This window comes from Chanodichthys erythropterus, chromosome 23 (assembly GCF_024489055.1).
Source record: "Chanodichthys erythropterus isolate Z2021 chromosome 23, ASM2448905v1, whole genome shotgun sequence".
NCBI lineage: Eukaryota > Metazoa > Chordata > Actinopteri > Cypriniformes > Xenocyprididae > Chanodichthys > Chanodichthys erythropterus.
The window spans coordinates 13,571,235-13,592,225 of record NC_090243.1 but is presented as its reverse complement, the minus strand read 5'-3'; the positions used below and the strand labels follow the sequence as shown (position 1 = coordinate 13,592,225).

General features: G+C 36.2%; 3 protein-coding genes across 10 annotated transcripts in view; 2 read left to right on the top strand and 1 right to left on the bottom strand.

Moving 5' to 3' along the window:
• Nucleotides 1-7,852, top strand: part of palmdb (palmdelphin b) — a 30,479-nt gene extending 22,627 nt beyond the window's left edge. The window contains exons 1-4 of one of the 2 annotated variants that reach the window (XM_067377607.1): nt 343-4,006; nt 4,465-6,550; nt 6,656-6,744; nt 6,953-7,852. In XM_067377607.1, coding sequence (XP_067233708.1) covers nt 4,576-6,550; nt 6,656-6,744; nt 6,953-7,036 — 2,148 coding nt within the window. In that variant the 5' untranslated portion in view covers nt 343-4,006; nt 4,465-4,575 and the 3' untranslated portion in view covers nt 7,037-7,852. Of the gene's footprint in view, nt 1-342; nt 4,007-4,464; nt 6,551-6,655; nt 6,745-6,952 lie in introns of those variants that run through there. The other variant, XM_067377606.1, reaches the window with a different exon arrangement.
• Nucleotides 7,853-8,106: 254 nt separating this feature from the next.
• Nucleotides 8,107-16,356, bottom strand: frrs1b (ferric-chelate reductase 1b). Of its 3 annotated transcripts, XM_067378629.1 has the most exons (18): nt 16,231-16,356; nt 16,089-16,137; nt 15,892-15,973; nt 15,188-15,383; nt 14,940-15,091; nt 14,695-14,789; nt 14,208-14,355; nt 13,900-14,082; nt 13,428-13,526; nt 12,083-12,233; nt 11,889-12,002; nt 11,104-11,219; nt 10,938-11,024; nt 10,195-10,292; nt 9,804-9,862; nt 9,373-9,516; nt 8,911-9,011; nt 8,107-8,804 (listed from the first exon to the last, which is right to left on the bottom strand). In XM_067378629.1, the coding sequence occupies exons 4-18, from the start codon at nt 15,375-15,377 to the stop codon at nt 8,712-8,714; spliced, it is 1,830 nt and encodes a 609-aa protein (XP_067234730.1). In that variant the 5' UTR covers nt 15,378-15,383; nt 15,892-15,973; nt 16,089-16,137; nt 16,231-16,356; the 3' UTR covers nt 8,107-8,711. The 3 variants fall into 3 exon arrangements, with proteins under 3 accessions (XP_067234730.1, XP_067234731.1, XP_067234729.1); XM_067378630.1 differs by lacking the exon at nt 15,892-15,973; XM_067378628.1 differs by lacking the exons at nt 15,892-15,973; nt 16,089-16,137 and having other exon boundaries at nt 16,231-16,332.
• Nucleotides 16,357-17,003: 647 nt separating this feature from the next.
• Nucleotides 17,004-20,991, top strand: part of LOC137014345 (glycogen debranching enzyme-like) — a 40,018-nt gene continuing 36,030 nt past the window's right edge. For 4 of the 5 annotated variants that reach the window (XM_067378625.1, XM_067378623.1, XM_067378626.1 and 1 more), the window contains exons 1-4: nt 17,004-17,060; nt 18,610-18,761; nt 20,232-20,442; nt 20,553-20,722. In XM_067378625.1, the coding sequence (XP_067234726.1) occupies nt 18,680-18,761; nt 20,232-20,442; nt 20,553-20,722 (463 nt within the window). In that variant the 5' untranslated portion in view covers nt 17,004-17,060; nt 18,610-18,679. The remainder of the gene's footprint in view (nt 17,061-18,609; nt 18,762-20,231; nt 20,443-20,552; nt 20,723-20,991) is intronic. The other variant, XM_067378624.1, reaches the window with a different exon arrangement.

Here is a 20,991-nt window from a genome sequence, read left to right as displayed (position 1 = left end):
TCCATATATTATACTATATTTCATATAATATATGATTCTCTCTTATATATATATATTTAAGATATATATATATATATATATATATATATATATATATATATATATATATATATATATATATATATATATATATTATAAAGTTAAATGATAATGGATATAATTCTGATTAATTTTACACACACACACACACACACACACACATATATATATATATATATATATATATATATATATATATACTGTATATATTAAAATACATACACAGATATTATATACTCTTATGTTTTTTATATTCTGTATTTATAATTTAATACACTTATTTGTTCAAGGTCTAAAGTAATATCTGAACTTCATTATTGTATTTTTGTATATTTTATATATATATTCTCTTGTATTAAAAACAATTTTTAATTACAAGCAGCTTCACAAAATATTTTCACAATAATGCAGTTAGTTTTTACATAAAAAGAACAGTCATTCCAGTCATTTTTCCATTCATGCTGATGATTCTCCAGAAAAATCTCCCTTTGAGACAACGCTCTCATGCCACATAGTGAGAACATCACCCAAGAACATTGTCTTCCCATATCCAAAGGCTCAATGCCAGTCAGATACATCTGAATGGCCACCTACGCTCTGGCCCCCCAGCACCTGTTACTGTGATGCTCCACACAGGTTATTATTTCCTTCTGAACAGAACAACCTTGAGCATAAAATGGCTTATGATGCGCATTCAATGATGCGCACAGCTTAAAGATACTGAAACAGTTCAAAATGTATCTCTTGATTGTATTTATTAGTGATAGCTCCGCCCTAACTATGCCACATTGATATCACTTCCTGGAAGGAGCCATTTAAGGAAATCCATCAGAAAATCTGACACATGACCTCATTGACAAGCCTCTTATTGATCAGTCAGCCCAATATTCAGCTGTTAATGCAAAAACACTGGAGCGGCCAATCAGAGTTGAGCATTTGTAACAGGAAGATGCCCTGAGGTGACCACTCATGTCAATGTCAGTGACATCAGACCAACTCGCAATGGCATTTCTGCCAATAACTCCCATATCAGGCCGAGTTCACTTCCTATCAATGCATCCACACAATATTTACTCAAGCCCAGAGTGCATGCAGGTTTCACCGGGAAGATTTTCTTGGCAAGGTGGTGATGATCTCCTTCTGGCTCCTGTTTCTAAAGCTCACGGTAGGTATTGGGACATGCTGGTACCTCCGTCTGCCTTCAATGCAAATGTTACTCTCACTGAATAATTTATGGAATACAGATTGTCATGACACAAATGCTGAGACGTAGAGGGTGCGAGAGTGTTGAAGTTTTCTCACAATCTGAGCTGCTAGAGGAGGAGCTGGGTAGGGGGGTGTTGCTATGGTAGTCAACACTTTACCGCTTGTCATTTTCATGAGGCTTTGTGCCTTTTGTGTAGCTTGATTGGGGTGAAATGGGCAGGCACTGAAGTGGATGGTAATTTCACATAATTTTGACTGTTTTTAGTGGTCGCATTAGCATGCTGCTCGAGATTTGTATGATTGTGGGAGACTTTCATGCAGTGCTGGTAATTATACCAAACAGACAGCCAAAAGTATCAAGCCAAAGTGATGTAAACAACTTGTGAAATCTTTGAATGGTGCAGTCAGTTTGTGCATTTTGATTTCAGCACAACCTCCACATTGTACTGATATTATGTTATGTTCAGCATTAAAGTGTGTAATTGTGGTTTTGATGTTGCGAGAGAAAAAAATCCCCTTTCTAATCCCCATGGCAGCTGATTTCGTCTGTCAGAGAGAGTTTGAGCGTTAGATCACACATCACTTTGGCACTTGGCAGTTGGTACAAATGAGATCAGAAAAATCCATGTAAACAAACCACGCTGCCGTGATAAAACGCTCTGCAGTGGCGCATCAACAAGACAAGACAAACAACGACATGCAATGTGTGATTGATTGTTAATTCTAACATAATATGCGCTCTTAATATGTAGAAATATGAAAATGTAAGAAAACCTGTGGTCAATGAGGGTGTTATCTGGCAGAGGTTTCACCCTTAAGGGGATTTTTTTCTTTCTTTTCCTTTCCTGGTCTGATCCAGAGCCATGCTGATTAACTGCAGGACATAAGTTTGTCAGGATAAGAGCCAGTTCTGCAGTCTTATATAATGAGTCTACTTATTTCTGCCTACTATAACCCACTTTTGTGAAATAATTCACTGCAATAGTAAACAATGCTTTCAGTTTCTTCTTAAACCCTGCCTGGAATAATCTCACATATTTTACATAAGGAAAAAATAATGTTCACACTAAAATGTGTTAGATGTAACTAGGTGCGATTTGGGAGAATCAGTTCAGAAGGTAAGAATTTCTGTGCAGAGTGAAACTAATGCTTGTAACTAACCTGGTTTTTGAAGTGCTGTGCAATTACAACATCAATTTAAACACTTGAGACTCAAGATAAGGGGAAAAAACATAGGTGTTGCTGGACATGTTTAGCAGGGCTTCTTCTGTCACCCCATTTCATTTTAGCTTCGATAAAAAATCTCTGATTATTTAATCTCAATCCTACTTAACCGAAAAAGTGGCTGCAGTAAACTATCTGAGGTTATTTAATTCTAAATAGTATCCGATGTTGTGCTGAATTTTGACTCCCTGCCAAATTATAGAGTGCCTCAGGGATGACGCATTTTTGTAGGCAAAACCCGGAAGCGAGTTAGCATTTTAGGACTTCCAGTTCCAACGCCATAAAGTCTGGGTTTTTTAAATGGGTTTTTGCTAAATTGCCTGAAATAAGGTCTGTGGTTAACAAAGCCTCTAAATATTTTCACGTTTTGATCTATGACATAAAACATACCAGTTATAACCCGCTTGTGATTTTATATACTTTTACTGTGTCTTCAAATCGGCGGTTGCTAACAAATTGCTAAAAGGGCCTACTTCCTTTGGTGGGGACTTTAGACGTCATCATTAAAAACGGGACATTTGGACAGCATTTCTCATGAAAAAGTGGATAAGTATTCATAACAGCACAGATCATAATCAGCGAGCATGTTTATAAATAGAGTTGTTTTCTAAATAAAGTTTGAGGAAGCTTGGTGGTGACGACGTTGATCCGCGACCATGGTCTGCTGTAGTCCGTTTTTAGCCTACTGTTAGCTTTTTATATCTGCCGACTTTATTTAGGCTTCAAAATATTGTGTTAACTTGTAAAGATTATCTTGATAGACAAAACGTGTAAGTGTCATAACCCTTTGTTAAACACAGAGCGTATTTTCTGCGATTTTCCAAAAGTCTATGGGGAAAATGCATAGGCTTTCAATTGAGGGAACCCGTGCACCACTAACTTCCGGGTTGGCCTACAAAAACACGTCATCCCAGGGGTACTCTATTACCCCCCTCGTTGAGGTCGCTACCTGATTGCCTAATCCTAACCCCACCCCTAATCCTAACCCCTTCCCAACACCTAATCCTAAACCTACCAATACTAGGGGGGTAATAATTTGGCGGTGGTCAGAATAGGCCATTATGCTTCCCTCTCACACTAGATATTCACATCTGTTCTCTTTCAGAAGGTTCCATTAAATCCAGGAACGAATGATTTTGATAACGTTGGGTTCTGTTAACGGTTATCTTCTTCTGACGCAAAAAAACATACAAGTCTAATAAGCGAATGGTTCTTTTTAGTGATTCACATACAGAGCGATATGTGAAGTCACAAGCTAATGATTCATATGAGCTGGAACTTTTAGTTGAATCAATACATACATGTCATACCAGTGAAGTCAAATCACTGAGCAAATGACTTGTATAAGCCAGTTCTTTTAAGTGATACAGAAAAACTTATAAATATGTTTCTCAATTATTCTTACTTATTTAGGCTACAGAACAGCAAGTCATTCAATTCCTCATGTCTGACTCCATGAACCAACTTGAGGCTCGTGAGACCTAAAACGTTGTTCATATGACAATGTGTAGTTAAAGATACACATTATTTGTCAGAGGTATTTTGTAAAATAAAAGTATTAATGAAATTTGACACTTCATTTTTTACTTCACTTCATTATTATTAACAACAAAACTGTATTTGTTTCCTCAAATTCAAATAAATCATTAATGGAACTATTAAAGAACTGCAATTCAGTTACTTGGTATTGAATGCAATCAAATGTGCCACCATTCCTGATAAATTTGAGTAGTTTTACTATTAAGTTTAAGTTTTCAGTCAAGCATGTTTCAAACTCACAACCTCTTGCAAGGAATATTACTTTGAGCCACATCAGCTCAAGCTCAGGAATCTCCCTATATAATCATCCCTGAAAAACTTTCTCAGAAATTTAGTATTACATAAGATCGGAGTGGGTGCAAATTAGCTTTGATATGCTGTGAATGTTTTGGTGATTAGGGAAATGAGATTTCTATTGCTGCTTTTGAATTTCTTTGTCATAATTTTCTCTTGCAGGGAGCTACGACTGAGCTTGAAGAGGTGGATAGACTGGAAGAGATTGCAGGTTGTTCTCATCCTGAGAATCCAGAGCATACAGAGCTGAAGTCCCTGTCTGAGCCTGTAACCATGGAGACAAGTGAAAACTCCGGCATGGCAAACATAATCGACTGTGAAATGGAAGTCCTGGAGACTGAGTTACCTGAGAGCAAGGACACGGGAAACATAAATGAACAAGTTTGTTATGACGCTGATGTTTTAGAGTCCATTAGTACAAAAGTTGTGGTTGACATTTTAGCAGGCTTACCTCCTACAGAGACCAAGGCTGATGAGCTTGAAGACGTTTGCAGTCCAAAAGAGGCACTTGTCTTGGAGGACACACAAGAAGAACTTTATCGCAATGAGTCAATTACCTCTTCTATATCCGACACTCCGTCAAGTGCTGAGAGCATGTATGAGAATGACGTCACGCATAAGAGGCAAGATTCGCTGAGACAGGAACCATTGGAGAACATTGAACCATTGGAGAACATTGCACCTCAACCAGATGACGTTGACGATGCAGATGGGTTAGACCCATTGGGTATAGACTCACATGAAGCCATCCTAGAAAATTTTGGATGCGAGGATCCAGAAGAAACCATCCTTGAGCACTACATCCGAGAAGAAGTTCTGTCAGACGTCTCCACAGAGTCCTGTCATGACCCAGACGAAATAGACGAGTGTCTTCGTGTCGAAATAGCTGCAGCGTCGTCAGACAGCGAAACCGATGAGAAATGGAGGTGCATCTTCTCTTCCTCCATCAATAAGGAAGATGATGATTCCTACCTTGACAGCCTTGAGCTGAGCGCACAAGAACTCTTTGTTCAAAAAACAGAAGTTCTGAATACTGAGGAAGATTCAAAGGAAACTGAAGAGCAGGAGGTTCCAGTGGGAGAAGAAGTGCTAGAACAACCAGAGAACGAGCCAGATGAGCAACCTCAAGAGATATCTTACAATTCTTCCACATTGTTCCACGGCTTGTCCAAGATTTCCGAAGACGATGAGGAGCTTGGACGAGGCTCAGCAACCCACAAGAGCAATTCATTTGATTCCGTCAAATCCGATTCCAGCAAAAAGGTGCCTAAAGATTACTGTGTGATTCAGGAAATGAAAAGCGAGAACGTCAGTACAGAGCATGTGGATTTCAAAGTTGCTCGCCAACAGTGGCTAGAGATCGAAGAGCAAACAAAAAACTTGACACACCATCCAAGCACACCAACAACTCGATCTGGCACCTGCCAAGGTAGTCACAGTTTCATGTATACGCCTGTCCGCAACATCGACAGGCCCAAGAGGGACCTTGAGAGCTTGTTGCTTGCAGAGGACTATGTGCACACCCAGTTTAGCCCTTGCTCTGAGGATTCAGGTCTGGATGACTCTAGTTACAGATCACCGTTTGATGACCCAGAGACTCCAATTGAGAAAGAGATTCGCCTAACCATGGAGCGCGAGGAGAACTTGAGGCGTGAGAGGGGAATGTCAAAATCGTACTCCAGCGACTGCGTACAGATGAGGGTGAGAACTGCCAGCTTGAACCCTGGAAAACTATGCCAAGAAGTCGATGAGAAAAGGAAGATGTTTGAACATGAGGATGATGACAGTAGTATATCCAAATCACTCTGCAGCCAGATGCCTTCTTTCATCATTACCTCCTCACCAACCAAAAGCTCACACAATCAAGACTTGGCGGCCAACAGCGTTATCATCCTCGAGCCAGAGCCTTTCCCTCCAAGTCCACGGCATGGAAAGATGGTGTCCTCCAAATCTGCTGACTGGAGACCTGAAGATACCCCTAATGTCATCATTCTGGAGACATCAAACCTCATCATTCGAAGTGCATCCGAGTTTAACTTGAATTCTGCTTCTGAGGAAACCCAAGAGAAGATGTTCCTCAACAACCCATTTTTTAAGCTGCGGTCCAGGAGTACGATATCTCTCGTTGATGAGGAGATTAAGATGGTGAAGCAGCGAGAAGAAGAACTGAAGCGTCAAAGGGCCAGTATTTACTCGAAGGATCATTTCCTGATGTCTCCAAACCGTTTGGACAGCTCATCGTTTACAGGTACAGCATGCCAACAGAAAAATACAGAGACTTTTTCATTCCATTGATCTGAAGTAACATATAAGAAAGTTGTCAGTTGTTCATTCTTGGTTTATTTAATTTCAGATGATGTGCCAATTAAATGTAAATCATCCCCTTCATCTCCAATGAAAACATGCAGAATGGATCGGTCAGCTTTGTCATGTGATCATCGAGTAAGTATGTGTATATGTATCTACAGTATCTATCTATCTATCTGGATGGATATGCAGGGTCACAACAAATGTTGAATTTAGTTGAATATCAAATTGTCTATATGGAATTCATTGATAAAAACAGATTATATTAGGTTGCCCAGACGTTGAAGAAATGTTTTCAAAGAGAAAATTGAAAATGTAATCCCTTTTATTGTCCTTCTACTAGTTTCCTGAAACCTATGCTGGAGGCCGACGTAAAAGTGCCATGGCTTTGCGCTGGGAGGCAGGGGAGTTTGTGAAAAATGAGTAAAAAACAAAACAAAACAAGATGGACACTGACCGTCAATTTGCAGCTGTTTTACGTAAGAGAATTTTCAATGCTCAAACTTGTTTGTTTATTGTGACAGCATATACACTTGCTACTGTTGCTTGTGTGACTTTGTTATTGATCCAGAAACAAATCTGCATAAGCCGAGATGCCTAAATGTTATTTGAATGTACTGTTTCACGCATATTTGTGATTCCTCTTTGATGAGGTGTCTAGAGAGACTTATAAACCATATTTTTTAGTGTTTTGTCTATGAAATTGAGGAGAATATGTACTGTATATTCATATTGTATTTTCTTGTATGGCAATGTTTGTATATCCCTAAATTATATGAAACTATGAAACAGTATTAAAGGGTTTTAGGACAAAATTGAAGTCAAAATGTTCACAAAATAGATGTATTTTGTTAAATACCACAGAAAACATCAATTTGGAATCTTTTGTCAAAAGGAAATCAATGAGATTTTTTTTTAAAGAATGAATATGAATTTGATTGCTATGATTGATCTAGGAATAGAGGACATTTTTGAAAACACTATTCTGCATCTAGATAACATTTCAATACTTCAGTTACACTCAGTATGAAAAGCTTAAATCTATTTATCAAATCATCTACTATCTAAAAATGACCTGTTGCTTTGTTGTCCACAGATGTGTATATTTGTCAAACCGCCATGCTTAAAAAAACAAAAACAGTATTGCTTGCTAACCATGTCAGTCTCAAGAAAATACTTGCTTTGCATACCGTTTGAACAATCATGTTCAAAATACAAATTCAAAAATAAATGTCAATTAAAGAAAAAGCAAATGCACCAGATTGTCTTTGTATGAACACTTCACAGGATGTTATCTCACACACACAAATAAATTGCATGATATTCAAACTACATGAAATAACTCACCAAAATATGATTTTAAAGAAAGGCAGCAGCACAAGTTCTTAAACTTCTGAAATAACAGTGCAGGTGTATTCATACAAAATATATGCACATAAAGCCAGTAACACAGTTTAATTAAAAAAAAGTTTTATTTAAAAATGCAATAGATCTGTCACAGACTGTGATTTGTGCAAAAACCTTCATTAAATGGTCCATTTCATCCAAACTACTTTCAGTCTTTGTACAGAACGGACACAGTCTTTACTGTGGTTGTGAATGTTGATAGTAACAGTCTTTAAATCCACAATTCACTTTCAGAAATCCTCATCCATCATTTCATATTTAGAAAAAAACACAGTGTCAAGACCGGTATAAATTACTTGTTCTGTAAACATGATCAATAATGCTCTCACCAAATAACACACAAAGGGAATATGTTCTTCAGATTCGATAAAAAAGCAGATAATCAGGAGGAGACATTAAAATAACAAGCATAAGTTGTTCTTTACAACTAAAATTTTTATAGGTAAGCCATATAACATTTTTAATAAAAATAAATTACAAAAAGTTCTAAAAATTATACAACTAAATTGATTTATACCTCAGCAGTAAAGAAATATAATTTCAAATTAAACATATTCGTTTTAAATAATCACCATAAATTGAAAGGTGGCCTGTCATAAGTAATTCTTACTCCATATTTCTTTGGCTTGTTTTAACATAGGCACAATTAGTGAAAGTCCCAGAGACTAAATGTGGAAACGACTGCTGAGAGTGTGTCATACTGAACTGATGGTCCAAAGGAGAACAGTCACAAATCCCAGATTTCCACAGAGATAAATAGCCAAAACTATATTTTTAAAATAAGATTCCTAGAAAAAGAAACAAAAATGAAATGGATATATTAGGGTATAACATGAATAATTAATAATGAAATGCACGTTTGTCATGAGGAAATAAAATACAAACTCAACTCACCATGCTAGAACGGTCATTCTCATCAGGAACAAACATAATCTCCTCTTTGTCGTCAGAATTAATATGTTCTGTGTAGATTTTGACGTTTTTAAAATATTTACCTGAAAAGCACACAAAAAATATTCATATACATACATACATAAATACATATACACACACACACACACACACACACACACAAATAACCTACCTTCCGCATTTTTTCTAGCATAAAAGCATATTGTTTTGCTCTTAAAGGTTGTGGTATTTCAAACTGATTAGCATTCAACCCAACATGTCAATCACTAATGCAGTATAATAAAACCTTTTACAATTGAATGGATTCATACGGCACAAATGATTTCCTGCCGAGATGCTAAGACACACTACTCATAAACATACAGTAAATAACCGCTGTGAAAACACACAACTCAGGAATCTAGGTACAGGTATAAAACACATGGTTGAGGGCAGTTTACTGACCTATAGGTAAAAACCCCCTTCGATGGACTTCCAGAACCAAATCTGCCAACACAAACCACACCACAATGAACGCCAGGAACCCTGTGGACCATGGAGCAGGCAGGAGCAGAGCTTGCTGATGGATCCCGAGGAAGATGGTGACAACTATATCAGGAAACACACACAGCTCGTGTTGAATAACACATACGGCTAACATTTTTGGCACCCTGAATTAACATTATGCATCATGACTAGCCTCCATTAAAGTACAATAAAACATATTACATATGACATGTACTCAGTTATGATAATAAAAACTAGACAATTTTATTCTGACAGAACTGTTCACTGCGCAATTTTACTGAAAGCCACTTTCTGCTGTCAACACTGTTGTTAATATAGATCTGAGCCACATAATTACACATTCAAGACTATTCACAGCATTGTCTTACCGGCCACGATTTGAACTATTGTTCCTGTTCCAAAATGCATCCAGTTGAAGATATATCTCCTAAAAGCAGGATTTACAGAAAAGACAGATAGACACTTCAAACATGGCCATTTAAATTACAATATTACACCTGTAATTCAGCTATATAAGACACAGAAAATATTATAATGTTATGGCCTGTAACATCTTGTGATCCATGACTATAAGTAACCAATTATTGAAATAATTAAAAACATAATTCATTAAAAAAAAGCAGAATAAAAAAATGACTTTGGACGCCAAATGTACCTGCAATTATAAAATCACCCACATGCTGCATTGTATGCTATTAGTTCATTCTGGGCATTTCTTTTCTGGCTGTATTATGCAATGCTCCTGTTTCTAGGATTTACCTGGAGGCATCTGGCGCTGGTCTGAAAAGTGCCATGACAGGTTGGATGACAGTGAGTGCCATGACGACACAGCCCAAATAGGGGTGTATGCCTGCCCGCTGTGGATAATACATTACATATTAGCATTGACTGTATTCATGAAGCTAATGTTATCAACAAACTCTGATTCAACAAAGAAATTAGTGATGACAGCGAACGGCTTTTCAAAGGCTGCCAAAGTACAAGGTTGATGGGTATTATTTTGTGTGGAGGCGGGCTTGACAACCGTTGCCATGGAACATGGCGCCCTCTTCTGGTCATACACAGGAAATGATAGAATCTCTGACAGATACTTGGCAAGAGGGTTGTCACAGATGCCCCTGGTGAGTCACAAATATGTCCCTCATGCTCAGCCTTACGGATGGATACATGTGTCAGCTTGAGGCTCAAATAAGCCAGCACTTGCAGACTTAATAAGACACTCAATCAACACTGTGCTTGATTAATCCCTGAAGAAAAGTGGGTATGTTTTTCAGAAACGGCCAAAAAGATTCCACATGGTGGGTCGCTTCTGATGAACACGAGACATTCATTGGCTCTTTGTTATTCTGAGCAGACAGCATGTGGGTCTGACACATTGGCAGTGCTGTTGAACAGTCAGAGATGTGTGATGAAGGTGGTGAAAATATGACACACTGTTAAAGCATGATAATACTCACGTGTGTGTGTGTGTGTGTGTGTGTGTGTATGCTTTTGTGTGTTACCTTGCTCCAGCCTCCTCTGTACATGAAGGGCAAAACAAAGCCAACCAAGGTGAGCAGAACTGTGAGGGTCATTAGCAGTCTGTGTAACTGTGGAAACAAAAAGCCTTGAAGATGATTCACATTTGAAAATGTTCTGAAATCCTCATTTTAGTAAACAAGCTCCTACCTGAAACCAGACTTTCTGCCCCAAAATGTTGCTTTCAGGCCAATCGAGTTTGAAGTATCGTGCCATGATGACACCAGCACTGACCGTCGACATCCAGGCGATCAGCATAAAAGCCCCTACAGATACAAACAGATACTGAGTTTCAGAATCCAGATGTTATCTAGAAAAGTTTTAGGATTTTTGACGCTACAATGTGATTACTAGGGTATTTTGGGTGTTTGCTAGGTTGATGTTTACTGCCCTAAGAGCCCAGAACAGTGTTATTTTAACATTATTTATATACTATTATAGTACTTAACAATGTTTTGTATTAGATTTTTATATTTTCATTTTTGCATTTATTTGATAGCATTTATATGAAATACAAATCTTTTGTAACAAAACAGTGTCATTTTAGTATTATTTATCTACTATTATAATACTTAATATTTTGAATTGGCTTTTATTTTTACATTTTTAGTAATTAAATTATGTCACTATTTTTTCACTTTTATTAGTTTTTGTGTTTTTAATATTACATAGCTTTATTTTCAGTTCAAAAAAAATAAAATTATTCTAAATAGTATTAGGTTTAGTTAACTACAACTCTGGCCCAAAAGTGACATTTACTTTGAAGAGTATTCGGGGGGTGGACAATGTAAATTTAGTGGATTTTTGTGAGTTTTTGCCAATCTGCTCTGTGAAAACCGTTTGATATATTTAATTCAGCATTCAAATGCATTGTACAGCTCACTGATAAGCTATAAATCGCATTCAGTATGCAGAGTTTTGTTATTTAACTTCACCATGGTATTTGATGAGCAAGGGCGATCGAGAACCAGTAAGATCCTCGGGAGGTCCTGTTATGACTGTCTGATAGGTTGAAATCAGAGGTTGGCGGTCATGTCGATGAGTTCGCCCTGGAGACAGAGAAAACAGTCTTTGACACTACTGGCCAAAAGAAAATAACCAAGGAAACGAACAAACAAAAATATCTCACCATTTTCAGCTCGACCATGTGCCATGAAGAGGTAGTACATCTGATCCAGGATGAACCTGTTCGCATTGTCAGATAGGGGGCGTATGTCTCTGCGGAAGCTACACTGAATCACTCCGTCTGATAGTCTCCAAGCTGTGTCTTTCAGAATGTTCTAGGAATGAACATGAGCACAAAGACTTTAGAGTAAATTCATGTTTTTTTTTGTCTTTAATCATTTTAGCATGTTTTAGAAAATAAAAAAAATTTTATGGAATATTTCAGTATTTATTATAAATGTATTGTCAGTTCACATCATTATTTATTTATCTTTTAAATTTGCAGTAACAGCAAACCACAAACATCCAACTCTCAATCATCAATTCTCAACGGACAAAATCAAGTCCCGTCCTACATTTTTTCCTCATTCGAGAAGCCTTCTCCCTCTGCATTAGTCTACATATCATATAATGTATATTGAATAATTGAAACCGTAAATTATCATTAACTATGCACCGATTCAGGGTGCGGCCCTTTTAATTGCTCACGCTCTCCACCCCTCCCGAGCTTTCGACTCTATTATTGCATAAACAAAGTTCACACGGCTAATATAACCCTCAAAATGGATCTTTACAAAGTGTTCGTCATGCATACATCGGATTATGTGAGTATTGTATTTATTTGGATGTTTACATTTGATTCTGAATGAGTTTGAGGCTGTGATCCATGGCTAACGGCTAATGCTACACTGTTGGAGAGATTTATAAAGAATGAAGTTGTGTTTATGAATTATACAGACTGCAAGTGTTTAATGCAGAATACAGTACAGTAAATGAATACAGTATGAAACGATGGTATCTTTAACCACATTTAACAGTACATTAGCAACATGCTAACGAAACATTTAGAAAGACAATTTACAAATATCACTAAAAATATCATGTTATCATGGATCATGTCAGTTATTATTGCTCCATCTGCCATTTTTCACTATTGTCGTTGCTTGCTTACCTAGTCTGATGATTCAGCTGTGCACATCCAGACGTTAATACTGGCTGCCCTTGTCAAATGCCTTGAACATGAGCTGGCATATGCAAATATTGGGGGTGTACATATTAATGATCCCGACTGTTACGTGACAGTCTGTGTTATGTTGAGATTCGCCTGTTCTTCGGCCGTCTTTTAAACAAATGAGATTTATATAACAAGGAGGAAACAATGGAGTTTGAGACTCACTGTATGTCATTTCCATGTACTGAACTCTTGTTATTTACCTCTGCCGAGGTAAATTCAATTTTTAATTCTAGGGCACCTTTAAACCAGTGTGTGCTGTTTAGACATTTTCACTGTTCAATCAGTGCAAGTATACCTCTGAAGAGATTTCTGGGTGAGTCCGTCCAATAACAAATGCAGCCTTGATGTCAACTCTGTCCACGTTTCTAATACACAGATAGACATCATCGTTCCCCTGAAATGTACAACACATTTGCTAAGACAATGCGAGTCATTCAAAGGCATACTAATAATAATATTTTACAAAGTGTTAGTATCAATGATATATCGATTATTATAAAAATATATTTTGAATTTTCATTTCAGTTTTAGTAATTTTTGTGTATTTAATACATTTTATTGTTTTTTCTTGAAAAATATGCATATATCTAATATATTATTAAAATTATTTTAGTACTTCAAGTTAAACTAAACAAAAAATGATATTTAAAAAATTGTTGAAATAAAAGACAATGGAAATGTGTTTTAGTTGTATAACCCTGATTTCAATATATGTTGTACAATAAGATGTGAAATATGAAATTATTCAAAGTTTCTGTCTATATTACCATCCATTTGTCCAGTGATAAGGCAAAGGACACATAACCATCTGCAGGTCCACTGAGCTCAAACATCACACTACTGCCGTCTTTCCTAAAGGACAGGAAGTGACAGGCCGTGTCATTTTGTGGGTCACAGCCCTGTGGATCTCTCAGACAGGACTTCCAGATTCCACAGCCCTCAGAGGTGAACTGAAGAGGAAATTAGAATATTATTATCATTCATTAGTATTACTTACATATTCCATTTATTCTGAGCCTGAAATGGGCACAAACTCATGACACACTCCAGTAACTTAAGCAGTGTTTTGACTCACTGAACGTGACAGTGTTGAGGAAGCTGTGGTTTTGGCACTAATGGAACCTCCAAAGGTAGTTTGTGGAGGAGGAACGACACCATTTCGGGACACCACTGGACCTCTAATTTTCACCCAATATTCACTATAGTGACCGACAACTGTTAACCTGAATGAAAAGAAAAATCAACCCACATTAAAGTCACTATAAAATCCAAAATGATGATACTTATTTTTTATGGAATATCGCAGTATTTATTATAAATGATGTATCCATGCACATATTTTTTTTTTTTATTAATGTGTCCTCATAATCAAAATAACTTCCCCACCCTCTTGCAGCAACATCCCTTCTTTTCTCTGATGACGTTTAAATTTTTTCTTGCTGAAGAAGACATTTCACTTAGATATACATCATAATAGGGAAGAAAGACTGACACAGCTTGTTTCATACCGGATTAAAGTTTCATAACTAGAAGGTGGATAAAAACAGCATTTGAATACTTACAGAAACTGCACACTGGAAGGAGAGTCAGGTGGTGCTACCCAGATCACCTGGACCTCTGTCTTGTGGGAACTACTGGTATGACTCACAGCAGAGTTCTGTGAATATTCAAAATACAGTAGGTTCAGTGAATTATATTCAATTGAGAGAAACAAAGTACCATCATTTCTTAAGTATATAACCTTTTTAGGTCAATAAATAACAAATAATAGTAAAAAAATGTTTTAATAGATATTTTGTTTACTGACCACTTTATTGTCACACTGAAGAAGCTGAGAAATGCCAGGATTTATTAACTTAAATGATCCAGCTATTTCATTGAGATTCCCAGCATTCCTAGCTTCTATGAGGAATCCTTTGAAGTAATGTTTGGTCCCTGAAGACGCCATTGATAATGTCACTGTGAATATGAAAAACAGATTATACTGTACATTTTTTCAGTGCAAGATTTGGAAAGCTTCAACATATGACAAGTATATCAGTACCGTATTCCTACCTTTGATTTCATCTTCAGGGCTGAACTGGGATTTGTCTGCTGTGATATTGAATGGTGGATCTTTGGTGGTGGGATCATAGTCATGTTGGGGTGTCATGTCCCCACAAGCCAGTTCAACTTTTCCATTACTGTAGCAAATTACTGTCTCTAAACATACCGGGAGCAGCAGTAATACAATCCTCATCTTCATGAGAACCTGAAATAAATGGATAATTACTGTAAAACCCAAACATTACAATGCTAATTTGACAAGCAATCCATGTGTAGCTGAAACAGTTGGCAGTACCATGTCCTAAAGAAGATGTTTTTAAAAACATGCCAACATCAAGATGTCTCTCCAAAAAATGGTAATACCATGGTACTTTTAGTTAGCAAAATATATATAGTACTTAATCTCATGTCCATGATTCAATGATAAAAAAAATATATAGTCAGCGGTGTGTTACAAATGTTTTCTTTTTTCTTTTTAAATGCCTGTTGTCTAATCAGTCTTTGCTGAGAAACCTGGAGAAAAAAGATAAGGAGGGGGACTGTGACTGTTACTGACTCCAGAACAGCACTAGAAGACTGCAGAGTTTAAACACAACTACTTACATGTTTGTTATATATATATATATATATATATATATATATATATATATATATATATATATATATATATATATATATATATATATATATGATAGAGCGAGAGAGAGAGAGACCTGGTTTGTTTAATGTCATGTGTGAATGGGATATATGGGTCAAGGTCATGTTTCTGTCTCTTCCGTCAGGCTATAACGACATCTAATGATAAAGATAGGTAAGAATAAAAAAGCGTTAGTGAAAGCAAAGTGGGGAAATTTAACCTCTTCTATAAAAGTAAGGATCAACTGTGCACAAATATAGCAGCCACATTCACCTTTACACTGTAGCAGCAGCAGCAGCTACTTCCTAGTTGACAAGAACGTCTGCGCATGTGTCAAAAGAAAAATAAGCAGCCAAATAGACAGACAAGCACAATAAACTGCTGACAGAACGATAAAACAAGTATATATGCTTACCTCCATTTATCTAAAATAAATTACCATCACAATTTCACGTGAAAAACACACACAATTGTGTGTGAGGGGCATGTGCTCGCTCTGAGGAATGGGCGGTCTTTTTGCGAGGAGGCGTTTGATTGGTTGAATGCTGTGCTCAAGGATTCTCCCAAAGACGTGTGGGTGAGGCTAAAATGAATGACAAACGATAGATGTGTTCAGTAGTATCCTTTTTTTCCCACCCTTTTTTTTCTTTTTCATGAACGCAAGCCAAGTAGTAGTAGGCAGCAGTAGTAGTAGTAGTAATTTTAATTTAAGCAATATCACTGTAAAACTGAATCAGCATCATGGCCATGATTACCTGTGGCACTGGGCCTGCCGCCTCAGGCAAAGGTCGTGCTTGTGTGATATTACTGAAATACACTATTATATTTAATAGTAATAAAATATAATTTATTATCTATATAATAAATTATCTTTTATTACTATAAAATATAATTTATTATATAGATAATTCACAGGCATCACGGCTATGCTGATATTTACTCTTGTTCGTGTGATATTGCCTAAAAGTAAATGATTCACTATAAAATATACAAAATATTATTATTATTGGAGGATTTACATCAGTAACAAAATCATAGCGCACCTACGTGCTGCATGGACAAGGCATGTTCTTCACAGGCTTTGCCTGATTTAACCAGTGAGATGTAACTCTAAAGGTGCTGGCTATATTTAGGGTCACTGAAAGGTCATGTCACCTCAGATGCATGACCTTATTAGACGCACAAGGTCTGCTCTATGACCAACATCGAGTGACACTCCGATGAGGAGTCTGTCGGATGTTGCTGGTAATGAAACTTTTATTAGTTCATTTAAATTATGGCACCTCATTTTAACATTTAACATTTTATGAACTGCATGCTATGTACCATCATTTGGAAAAATAAGAGGTCTCATGTGTTAATATAAGTAATAATTTTTGGTTGTTTTAATGTCTATGTCTGAGCATGATAGTCTTACGTGAAAATACATTATTGGCTGAATTTAATGTTTATGAAATGTTGTAACAGTGCCTGCAATTTACCTTTGAAAGGTTTACAAATTTGTGTGCAATATAAAGTGATCAACACATATTTTTTGTAACATTTTTTCCATATAGTATGCATGTCTGTATTTATGCAAAATGTAAAAAAAAGTTTCTTTTGTAGTTCTATCTATCTATCTATCTATCTATCTATCTATCTATCTATCTATCTATCTATCTATCTATCTATCTATCTATCTATCTATCTATCTATCTATCTATCTATCTATCTATCTATCTATCTAAATAACTATATATCTACATTTCTATCTATCTATCTAACTATATATCTACATTTCTATCTATCTATCTATCTATTGTTCTATCTATATATCTATCAATCGTTCTATCTATCTATCTATCTATCTATCATCCATCTATCATCTATCTAAATAACTATATATCTACATTTCTTTCTATCTATCTATCTATCTATCTATCTATCTATCTATCTATCTATCTATCTATCTATCTATCTATCTATCTATCTATCTATCTATCATCCATCTATCTATCTATCTAAATAACTATATATCTACATTTCTTTCTTTCTTTCGATCTTTCTATCTATCTATCTATCTATCTATCTTTCTTTCTATCTATCTATCTATCTATCTATCTATCTATCTATCTATCTATCTATCTATCTATCTATCTATCTATCTATCTATCTATCTATCTATCTATCTAAATAACTATATATCTACATTTCTTTCTATCTATCTATCTATCTATCTATCTATCTATCTATCTATCTATCTATCTATCTATCTATCTATCTATCTATCTATCTATCTATCTATCTATCTATCTATCTATCTATCTATCTATCTATCTAAATAAATATATATCTACATTTCTTTCTATCTATCTATCTATCTATCTATCTATCTATCTATCTATCTATCTATCTATCTATCTATCTATCTATCTATCTATCTATCTATCTATCTATCTATTGTTCTATCTATATATCTATCAATCGTTCTATCTATCTAAATAACTATATATCTACAGTTCTATCTATCTATCTATCTATCTATCTATCTATCATCTATCTATCTATTTATCTATCTATCTATCTATCTATCTATCTATCTATCTATCTATCTATCTATCTATCTATCTATCTATCTATCTATCTATCTATGTCATCCTTGTATCCATATGATGTTGCTTCAGGTTAGGTCAATAGGTCAGATTTTTTTATTCAAACATTGTTGACAAAACTGTCAAACATGCTCAAATCCCCCTCTTGCCTATATCAATTGCAACAGATTGTTCACGTGTTGTTCGTTGTTATCGTATGATAGGCCACACTGTTGGAAATCCAGGGGTAACCTCTCCTGTGTTTAAAGGGCATCCTAAAAAAGCACCGCCAACATGTTCCGTGGCAAACAGACCCGTGTGCTTCTCCTGAATGACATGGAGAGACTGGAGCGCACTCTATTTCGCTTGGAGCAAGGTAGGTCTTCTTCTCATAAACTGTGTTTTCTTTTACGTCATCATCAGCTGTGCTATCATGATGTTTATTTTATATTATTCTTTTATAGATTATCATTTATCATTTTTAATGCTGTTAATGCATACATTTTTCTACCCCTTTTATTTCTCTTTTTCAATTACTCTCTGCAACTCAAGACTTTGGACTCCTGCGAAGCTTTGGATAGATTTACGTGTTACTCGTGGTGCATGAGCGCCGAATATCACATTCAAAAATCTGTCCGCTATAAATAGCAGAGGAATGTGCTGGTGTTCTGTCCCGTTTGCTGTGGTGCTCATAGGTTTTACAGTGTAGATAATGTAAATATAGTTTACTACACTATGCACAGTTCAGATGATCGCTAATTACAGAATAGAATACTACTAATAGAATCACACTGCTTACTACATACTGCAAAACAGTACTGTTATGCAACCATAAACCTGAAACTCTTTTTAGCATTATCATCTTTGAGCCATGGCTTCCCTCTGGAATTTCGTATGAGTTCGTAGAATAGCTTAAATATCTTTTTTATGAGTAATATAATATCTATATAACATAAATGTTCTACAGTGGGTCTTTTTAAAACATTTAAATAATATCACCTTTTTCAATACATATGGGTTAAAACAGCAATTTTCCAAAAGAAGAATTTGACCTGTTCTTTTCTTAGATATTTCAAGCATGCTGATTAGTGACAGAAAAAAAGGCAATAACACCCTAAAATAAAAATGTTCATAAATATAAGACAATTTTTATTGTATCTTTTATTGTTTATATACTGTTGCATAAACCAGTGGTTAGTTTTGTTTTTTTATTGTTATACACACAATGGGAACGGGAAGGCTTTCTGAACAGTATGTATCTAAAGGTTTAGTTCACCAAAAAATGAAAATTATGTCATTTATTACTCACCTTCATGTCGTTCTACACCCGTAAGAGGATCTTTGGAACACAAATTAATATATTTTTGATGAAATCCGATTGCTCAGTGAGGCCTGCATTCACAGCAATGTCACTGAACCTCTCAAGATCCAGAAAGCTACTAAAAACATATTTAAAACAGTTCATGTGACTACAGTGGTTCTATCTTAATATTATAAATACTTTTTGTGCACCAAAAAAAACCCAAAATATGACTTTTCAACAATATCTAGTAATGGGCAATTTCAAAACACTGCTTCGAAGCTTTACGAATCTTTTGCTTCGAATCAGTGGTTCACAGCGCCAAAGTCACATGATTTCAGTAAACGAGACTTCATTTACGCGATCCGAATCACTGATTCGAAACAAAAGATTTGTAACGAAGCAGTGTAAAAGACAATAAATTACATTATTTTCAGTTTTGGGTGAACTAACCCTTTAAAGGAAGGTTTCAGACTGAAACAGGGTTAATGGATGTGCAACTCCCCCTGCTGTTTTCTCATGTGACTCGCATTTAATTGCACTTAGGCTTTGAGCTTCAGTTCCGCCTGGGCCCGACCCTGCAGGGCAAGAGTGTGCATGTCCACACTGACTACCCAGCACCGGGCAAGAAGTTCGTTGGCTCCAGCTTCCGTCAGCTGGAGTGGGTGAACCCCAGTGGCAGAGAGGATGACTCAGACAAATACTGCAAACTGGACCTGGAGATAGCAGGGTCTTATCAGTATTACTTTGGGTGTGGGTGAGTGAGTTGTACTATTGTTTTTACTTCTTAGAATTTTGGCAATTTCTAATTACTGATTAAATAAAACGTTACACGATATACACAATACACAAACATTGTTTATGCAGGGATGAGGAAAGAACCGGAGGTGGCTACATTGTGGTGGATCCAGTGTTGCGCATCGGCCATGAGAGGAAGATCCTGCCTCTGGATTGCATCACAGTTCAGACTTACCTGGCAAAATGTCTGGGACCTCTGGATGAATGGCTAGACAGACTAAGAGCTGCCAAGGAAACTGGTATGAATCATTGATCAGTGTCTGTTTAAATTCTTGAAGTTTGGTATTGCAGTAGTACTTGTGACTCCAGCAAAAGTCAGTTTGCTGTCCTCTCATATGGATAAATATGTGCTAATGTGTATAAAAAGGGTCACCCATTGATTGGGACAATCTGTGAGTTATTGCATTTTAGCAGAAAAATCAAAAATATTAGCATGCTTGATATATGTGGATTTTTGTGAGATGTTTTTGTGGACATTGTGGACAAGCATTCTGGACAAGCTAATGAT